This window comes from Cnephaeus nilssonii (assembly GCF_951640355.1).
Source record: "Cnephaeus nilssonii genome assembly, chromosome: 10".
Lineage (NCBI taxonomy): Eukaryota > Metazoa > Chordata > Mammalia > Chiroptera > Vespertilionidae > Cnephaeus > Cnephaeus nilssonii.
In genome coordinates, this window is record NC_137081.1 from 75,804,664 (window position 1) to 75,814,238 (window position 9,575).

General features: G+C 39.8%; 1 protein-coding gene across 1 annotated transcript in view; it reads left to right on the plus strand.

The window, feature by feature from the left end:
* The window catches only part of DARS1 (aspartyl-tRNA synthetase 1), a 69,751-nt gene extending 60,893 nt beyond the window's left edge, over positions 1–8,858 (plus strand). The window contains exons 12-16 of the mRNA XM_079781912.1: positions 1,214–1,256; positions 2,467–2,547; positions 3,557–3,668; positions 3,842–3,913; positions 8,256–8,858. Coding sequence (XP_079638038.1) covers positions 1,214–1,256; positions 2,467–2,547; positions 3,557–3,668; positions 3,842–3,913; positions 8,256–8,347 — 400 coding nt within the window. The 3' untranslated portion in view covers positions 8,348–8,858. The remainder of the gene's footprint in view (positions 1–1,213; positions 1,257–2,466; positions 2,548–3,556; positions 3,669–3,841; positions 3,914–8,255) is intronic.
* Positions 8,859–9,575: the final 717 nt, after the last annotated feature.

The following is a 9,575-nucleotide window of genomic DNA, read 5'->3' on the forward strand; positions in this document are numbered from 1 at the left end:
CACAGTGGCAGGGCCAGGTCTGCTTCGAGGTTTTGCGCTTGGGAGGATCGACTGGTGTCCCGGGCGTCTCGGGGCCATGCTGTGTCTGTGGTGGTGGAATCCCCACGTTGTTGACCCGGTGGCCCATCCAGGTCCGGTGCCTTACCTCGACATCCACTCTCTGTCTTCTCGCCCGGGCCCTTCCTTCGTGTTGGGTCCACACCCTCTCGATTTGCGTTTGCGACCCCTCCCGGGGGTCACCACCATTGCGCATACCCGCCGGTCTGCCGACCATGCCCCAAGAACCAGCCTTCTGCCATGTGGGTGTCGCCCCTCAGCCCTCCACACACAGGGGCGGGGAGGGGGGGGCGGGGCTGGTGGCGTCCCTGGGCAGAGTGCTCTCGGATGGGGTGCAGTGTCATGGGGGTGTTTGTCGGGCGCATGCACCTGGAGAAAAGAGGCCTATGGCGCCAGGGGCAGGGAAGCAAGTCCCCCTGCTGATCTGTCAATATGCAAATTGGCCGTTACTGTGACATTGTTAAGACCAATTTGCATATTAACTCTTTATTATATAGATATTTTAAAGATTCAGAATTAGTGATTTTTGTTTTATAAACTTTTAATAAAGAGTAATGAAAAGGAGCCCTAGCTGGTTTGGCTCAGTGGAAAAGAGCTTCAGCCTGTAGACTGAAGGGTCCCAGGTTTGATTCCGGTCAAGGGCACATGCCTGGGTTGGAGGCTCAATCCCCAGTGTGGGGCATGTGGGAGGTAGCCAATCAATGATTCTCTCTCATCGTTGATGTTTCTATCTTTCTCTCCTTCTCCCTTCCTCTCTGAAATAAATAAAAAAAAATTTTTTTTAAAAAAAAGAGTAATGAAAAGGGGAGACCATTTGAAGTGGAACTATTTAACGCCAAGAATAGCCTATGTTCATATAGTGAACTTTTGGCATATGTAATTGTGGGAAATTATATCATCCATGTTATTTCTGAATCAGTGAATTGCTAAATTCTATTTATGGTTTTATTTAAATATTATTGAGCAGCACCTACTAAATACCAGGCGCAATTATAAGTTGTTTTCAGTAGTACTTGGCTTTTTAAAAAGGAGCAGAATAAACAACTGTGTGTTTTGGCTGAATTTTTTATTCTTTGAGAACTTCAAATAGAAGAGGTGCCTTAATAACTCTAAGAACTAATCAAACATCTGGTTTCATGTTTTCATTGTTTTCTAGTACACCGAATGAAAAACTGTTGGGTCGTTTGGTAAAGGAAAAGGTAGGATTCTTGTACATGCTGGATTTATTTCTCTAAATCTGAAATGTATCATGGATTTTCCTAGAATAGTATGATTCCAGAATAAATAAAAACCCAGGGGCAATTTTTTTTCAATCTTGGAAAAATAAAAAATACTCAAACAGGCTTTGCCCAAACAGTTTGATTAACTCAGTATTCAATGTTTGTACTTAGTTGTACTGAGGTATCTCTAAAAGTGATATCTATGTCAGATTAGTTAGAAAGGACCTCAAGATGAGGGAGAATGAATTTCCTTTCTGCCTCTTATGTGAAAGCTACTTTCCTATCTCATTTTCTAAAGCTCTTAAAGAATATAAAAGCTAAACTTAGAAGGGTGCTTAAAGAAATTAAGAGTTGAGTGATGAAATGAAAATAGTCCTTGAGCGCCTCCTGCTGGTTGCACTCTAAACTGTTAAACTGACTGGGAAACTAAAGTCTATTTCTGAAACTACACAGTATTGAGTTTATACCTTTAAAATGCTGTTTCAGCAGAGCTTTGTTGACATTCCCTCTACAGTCCAGTTTTAGCAAATATGTTTAACATCTAAACAGTCGAAATGTGATTGGTTTCTTTTTAATTATATCTAGGTCACATAGTAAGTATTCTAACAAAAATGTCATAATTTTATGTTAATGTTATTGATTTTGATTGTAGTTTTCATTGAAGAAAACTACCAAATTTCATTTAGATATCTAAACTGAATTTTTAATTGTTGGGAAGATAAAGTTTTTTAAGGTGAATATTATAAAGGTATTTTTCCTAAAATAATTTGTAGATTTAAAATTTTTGTTATTCTTGTAAAACCCAAATATATTTGGTATAACTTAACATAAACAGCTATAAAATACATCTGAAGAACTAAATGAGCTAAAATAGCAAAGGAAAAAATGAAAATCAAAGAAGTTTATCACAGCATAATTTTCAGTGTGGGAGAAATTGGAGAGAGATTGCATGTCACCCCAAAAAAGAAAATTAAGTATTGGAAGAATATACAACATTATGGCAAAATATTATAAGCTACAGATATTACTTGAAAGAAATAGAATACTCATATTTACAGTGTAAATACAGTAATTTTGAAGTATAAAACATATGTATTAAAAAAGGACATTAATTGCCAAAGTGCTAGCCTTCTTTTCACTTTCATTAAACTGTTAAAAACTATTTTAATTGTATTTATTCTTTTTATAGTATGATACCGATTTTTATATTCTTGATAAATATCCATTGGCTGTAAGACCTTTCTATACCATGCCTGACCCAAGAAATTCTGTAAGTAATTTGATTTTAAATAACCTGTTTGGGAGAAGAAGGAAAACTTGATTGTTACTTTGTCAAATTGTAAATGGAAATAATGGTTTTCATTCATAATTTGCAGTTTCAATGGTCATGTTATGTGGATTACTACTAGTTTCTGTCAATTGAGGTCAAAGTGAAATCTGAATATTCTAGCAAATTGTTCCGAAGACCTATTTAAAAATCATTTCTGTGTGTCATTTTTTGAAGATTTGAGGAAGAAACACCATATAAGTAATAAATAGTATTGCTAGATTTGCAGACATTAGCAAAATTTATTTTTGACCTCAAACGAATCTAAATAATGTGGCCTTTTACTATTTTTCCATTGTAGTGGTTTCCAAACTTTAGTGTGCACCAGAGTCCCTGGAGGGCTTTCTAAAACACAGATTTCTGAGCCTCCTCATCAGACTTTCTGATTAGTTGGTTTGGTGTAGGGCTTGAAAATTTGCCTTTCTAACAAGTTCCTGGTAACGCTGAAGCTACTAATCCCGGAATCACACTTTGAGAACCACTGGTTTATTGAAAGACAGGGAAAGTAAGTGAAAACCTGATAGAGAATAGGATAAGCTGTGGTAAACTGATGTTCAGTTTGCTTCCCTTAAAATAAAAAAGAAATGTAAATTGACAATTTGAAGTTCCAAAAGTGATCCCCTTAAAAACATTTCTGTTGATAAAGTAAAATGAGAATCAGCACTACTTCTTATAAGTTAGATATGGTGCTCTGATTTGATGTTGGAAGGTATGGGAGAAGAGGAGTATGAAACTGATAGAGGCAAGAAAGAAGTTACTATTCAAATCTCACTAATTTAACCTGTGTTAGAGAAACAAAACATGTTCATTGGAGCAGGTACATCATCAATTGTAGAGAAAAACGAACTTGCTCTCCATGCAACAAAAGTGTTTTTTTCCACATGTGTAATGGAAATAGAATGGTAGCCACTTTTGATAAGTGATGTTTTTGGCTTGTTTGTTTTCCCTGCAGAAACAGTCCAACTCTTATGACATGTTCATGAGAGGAGAAGAAATACTGTCAGGAGCTCAAAGAATACATGATCCTCAGTTGCTAACAGAGAGAGCCTTACATCATGGAATTGGTAAACCACTTAAATGTATTTAGGAAAGTGATATATATTCTGAAAATAACTAATTTTAAACCCTTTAAAGACTCCTCAGAAACAGTCATTTGGTTAAGTCTTCATTTAACAGTAATTGCTTTTTTATCTTTTTAAAGCTAAATAAAATGGTAAATTATTTTTGTTTTTTGTAGATTTGGAGAAAATTAAGGGATACATTGATTCCTTCCGCTTTGGAGCCCCTCCTCATGCTGGTGGAGGCATTGGTAATACATTCCTTTAATATTATGACAATAATATTCCCAACCCAGATTTCATTTGGCAATGTGTTCATTCATTTCTAACTAAATTTCTTCAGCATTAGACTACAACAAGTAAATTTTGTATTCTGTTATTGCATACTAGTAGCCCATTTGCAGGAAGAATCCTGCAAGCAGCCGCATGCGCTGCCGCTGCTGCCGCCGCCATTGTGGCCACCGCGCCTGCACCCGCGTGCGCCGCTGCCACCCGGCCCGCTTCGCCCCGCCCCGCTGTGCTCCGCCCCACCTGGGCTTTCCCTCTGGCAGCCACCTTGCTTTCTGCTTTTCCTCCCTCTTACTTCTAAGTTGTCTTCAGTCTTCACTCCTCCCTCCCTCAGTGTATGCAAATTAACTGCCATCTTTGTTGGGTAATTTGCATACTCGCCCTGATTGGCTGGTGGGCGTGGCTTGGTCATAGCGAAGGTGCGGTCAATTTGCATATTACTATTTTATTAGGTAGGATAAGTAAGTCCATAAGTGCTAAGTGTAATAGAAATCTGAATTATAAGAATTTTTTAAATATGTTTTTATTCATTTCAGAGAAGGAGGGAGAGGGAGATAGAGATAGAAACATCAATGATGAGAGAGAATTGTTGATCGGCTGCCTCCTACACTACCCCTAATGGGGATTGAGCCTGCAACCTAGGCATGTGCCCTGACTGGGAATCAAACCATGACCTCTGAGCCACACCAGCTGGGCAAATTATAAGAACTTTTAAAGTGAATTATGACTAAATGAAAATTTGATTTCCAAAGAACAAAATGAATAGCTAACTTATGGGTTCTAAAATATTATAATAGCCCTGGCTGGTTTGGCTCAGTGGATAGAGCATCAGCCTGCAAACTGAAGGTTCCCAGTTCAATTCCGGTCAAGGGCACATGTCCAAGTTGCAGGCTCAATCCCCAGTGTGGGGAGTGCAGGAGACAGCCAATCTATGATTCTCTCTCATCATTGATATTTCTCTCTCTCTCCCTCTCCCTTCCTCTCTGAAATCAATAAAAATATATTAAAATAGCCTATCTAATAAAAGAGTAATATGCAAATTGACCGTACATCCACTACACCCACAAGCCATGCCCACCAGCCAATCAGGAGCGAGTTTGCAAATTAACCCAACCAAGATGGCTGCAGCCACAGAGCGAGCAGGAGGCTTGGGTTTCCCCGACAATGGAGGAAGCCAAGCTTCCTGGCTGGCCCAGACCTCCGCTCAAGGCTACAAAGTTTCAATTATAGAAGATAAATAAATCCTAGATACTAGGGCCTTCGCTTGGGTCGCTGGGGGGCATGGCCAGCCTGCAAACCACCACAGGCCCCTCACCCAGGCCGCCCCAGGCCCCAAGGGAACCCCCACCCTGATCCGGGACACCCTTCAGGGCAAACCAGCCGCGCCCCGCCCCCATACACCAGGCCTCTATCCTAATAAAATAATAATATGCAAATTGACCGTCACTCCAACACACAAGATGGCTGTCCCCATGTGGACACAAGATGGCCGCTACAAGATGGCCAGCAAGGGAGGGCAGTTGTGGGCGATCAGGTCAACAGGAGAGGGCAGTTGGGAGGGACCAGTCCTGCAAGAGAGGGCAGTTGTGGGCAATCAGGCCAACAGGAGAGGGCAGTTGGGAGGGACCAGGCCTGCAAGGAAGGGAAGTTAGGGGCGATCAAGCCTGCAGAGGAGGGCAATTGGGGGTGACCAGGCCAGCAGAGGAGGGAAGTTGGGGGCAACTGGGCCTGCAGGGAAGGGCAGATGGGGAGGACCCAGGCCTGCAGGGGAGGGCAGTTGGGGGCAATAAAGCCTGCAGGGGAGGGCAGTTAGGGGCAAACAGGCTGGCAGGGGAGCAGTTAGGCATCGATCAGGCTGGCAGGGGAGTGGTTAGGGGGTGATCAGGCTGGCAGGCAGAAGCGGTTAGGGGCAATCAGGAAGGCAGGCAGGCGAGCAGTTGGGAGCCAGCAGTCCTGGGTTGTGAGAGGGGTCCCAGATTGGAGAGGGTGCAGGCTGGGCTGAGGGACACACACCCCCAGTGCATGAATTTCATGCACTGGCCTCTAGTATATATTTAAAAGCCTAAGTGACCATTGCAACCGAACAGGCTGCGTGGGGTGACTAGACCAGCAGGGGGGTCAGTAAGGGGCAACCAAACGACTGAGCAGCAGGCTGTGTGGGGCGACCAACCAACCAAGCAGCAGGCTGCGTGGGCCAACCAGGCTGGCGGGGGGGGGGGGGGGGGGAGGGCAGTGAGGGTCGACCAGGCTGGTAGGGGGAGTAATAGGGGGTGACCAGACCAGTGGGGGGGGCAGTTAGGGGCAACCAGGGGGGCAGTTGGGGGCAACTAGGCTGGCAGGGGGGGGGCAGTTGGCGGTGACCAGGCCAGCGGGGGGGGGGGGGCAATTAGGGGTGATCAGGCAGGCAGGCAGGTGAGCAGTTAGGAGCCAGTGGTTCCGGATTGTGAGAGGGATGTCCATCTGCCGGTTTAGGCCCAATCATCGGGCCTAAACCGGCAGTCAGACATGCCCTGAGGGGTTCCGGATTGGAGAGGGTGCAGGCTGGACTGAGGGGACCCCCCTCCGTGCACAAATTTTGTGCACTGGGCCTCTAGTATTATAATAAAGTTCTAGCCATTCTTTTATCTTAATAGTTAGAAAGCAAAATGTCTTGTAAATGAAATGTCCTGTATTTTTCATCCATGAGTTCATTCAAATTAGCCCAAATTAAAGCTGTCCCTCAAATTAGCTCAGATTGCTGCTAAATGATTTGTTGAAATGTAACATTTCATTGACTTTCAGGACTATTTCTAGAGTATGTGTAATCTGCTGCTCTCTAATTTAAAATGAGTAAATGTTTAACTCAACTTTTGGATGTCCATATCAAAGACTTAAAAAGTAATTCTCAATTTATAGTTTTGTTGCATTTTTATTTGTTGTTTGGGGGTTTTGGTGAATACATAATATACTTACCATAATTTCCAATTAAAAGGGTGTAGAGGAGTATGCATTCAACTCCCTATGCAAAGGTAGTCTTTGCATGTGCAAAAATACACACACTTGTAAAAATAATTTTTTACAAATTGTAGCATACTATGTAAATCATCCAGTACCTTGCATTTTTTACTTACTATATTTTTATTAATTTTTTATCAGTGCCTCAAATGCTTTTTCATTCTTTATCACTACATAGACTCCATTGAAAGGATGCACTATAACCTTGTTAGCCAGCTTCCTAGGACATGTAGGTTGTTACTAGCCATTTGTTACTACATTGAACATATAGTTTAAATCTCAATGAGACATTTATGACTATTTTCTCTTAGAGTATTCAGTAATGTTCAGTTAGTATAACATTACAAACTTTTGTGACTAATTTGGCAATGTATATTTTAATTTTACTTGTGAAAGGACATTTGAATGATAAAAATGATTAGTGTTAGATTACTTTAATACAAGGTTCAAATATATGTCTGCAGATGTTTTCTGGTAAGGAATAAGAATAAAAATGTTAATTTTCTTATTTATATTTATGTTTTAGAATTAAGTATATTCCTTTAAAATTAAAAGTTGTTATATAAGTATTCTCTGACCTTGCCTTCTTTATGTGGTATAAGTAGATAAATCAAATTGCACATAAAATGTTTCATTTTCTAGTTTTGTTCTGTTTTTTAGATGGTACTTGGTCTTAATTGTTATCAGTAGTATAGTATTTAAGTCAAAGTCAGTCTCTTCTGCACTCAAAGAATTTAGTACAGTGATGTACTATAGAGTCTTTTATACTAGGAACTACCATGTTACATGTCTATCAAACTACAACGAATTTCTGGTACTTCCATTAATAAACTTCCTTGAACAGGTTTATGACTTTTGTCTTATACTGATGACCTGAACTATACATTAGAATCTGGTCTTATTTGAAACCATACAGGCTTATATAATAGGGGGGGGGGGGTTGTTTGAGCCATAAATTTTGGACATTTACATAGATTTTTGTGCTTCACATTTCACAGAATCACATAGCTTAAGGATATCTCATTTTGTCCTCCTCACAAGCATCATCTCTATTTCTGAATCAGACCTAAAACATTCCATTTATCTTTTTTTGTTTTTTTTATTAAGGTATTATATGTGTACATATCTTACCATTGCCCCACCCCACTCCCATAAACATTCCATTTTAAATAAACTTGAAATAGAAGTCATTTTCCTTCCTAACATGGAAATTTATTTTGTTGATTAGCGATACTGTGTTGGCAATTTTCAAAATGTAAGAACCTGAGAGGTTTTCAGAAAAGGAATTAATGTTTATTTTGTTTTCCCTAGGGTTGGAACGAGTGACTATGCTGTTTTTGGGATTGCACAATATTCGTCAGACCTCAATGTTCCCCCGTGATCCCAAACGACTCACTCCATAAAGAAAGCCATGCTTTACACTTTTTCAGTAACCTGCTATTGATCAGGCAGCACCTTGGATACTTAAGATATGCAGTAGAATAAATGTCTTCTCTAAAGTGCCACTTTTGGACTAATTGAGTATAAGTTACTTTAAAAGAGGAGATTTTTATAACTTTGAACATGCTTCAGTAGGAAATGGTTGAACATTTTAATGAAAAATTCATATGAATACGTTAAAAATTCATATTGCATCACTACAATAAATGTTAACAATTTTAACAGTTAAGATTATAAATTTTTTTATTTTCTATATTATAGTTGCTGCAATATTAATGTCTTAAATTTTCCATATTTAAGTTTATTTTTTTAAATTCTGATAAGTATCTGAGGTTTTAATAAATGTATAATTGGCATATTATGGAAAATTAGGTAGAAAGTATCAATTCTTAAAGTTGCGTCCAGAAATCATGTAAAAGCAGGTGAGAATACTGGTTAGAAAATATTCAATATAATATTGTATTAAATTGTTAAATTCTAAACCTGAATTTCAATAAAATTTTAAAGCTAATTTATGGTTTTCTTTGTTTAACTTCACAGCAGTCAAATTTTATAACTAGCACTTGGCATTTTAATTTGGGAATAGAGAAAAATGTTTAACTTGTTTATGTAAATGACCTAAAACAAATGAAAACTGATATGTTCGCAACACCCTTTATACATTAATAAAACCCTAATTAATATGCAAATCAACTGAACACTATGATGCGCACTGACCACCAGGGGGCAGACGCTCAACACAGGAGCTGCCCCTAGTGGTCAGTGTGTTGCCACAGGAGCGCTGCTCAGCCAGAAGCTAGGCTCATGGCTGGCAAGCACAGCAGCAGTGGCGGGAGCCTCTCCTGCCTCCACGGTAGTGGTAAGGAGTGAGGAGGGGTCCTGGACTGTGAGAGGTGCAGACTAGGCACGCACGCACACACACACACACACACACACACACACACACACAGTGTATGAATTTCATGCACCAGGCCTCTAGTGTATTCATAACATGATATAAGTTTAGGTAGGCGTAAGGATAAATCTCTTAAAGCTAAAAGATTGGGTTGCTTAATAGTTTATTTCACATAAATTACTGCAGAATTTTTTGTTTTTAACCAGTACTGGTATTTCGTGAATGTCACTAAAATGCACTCCCCTTTTCCCTACCAAAAAGAAATTTCTGTATAAGAACTACAATTAGAAACAGTT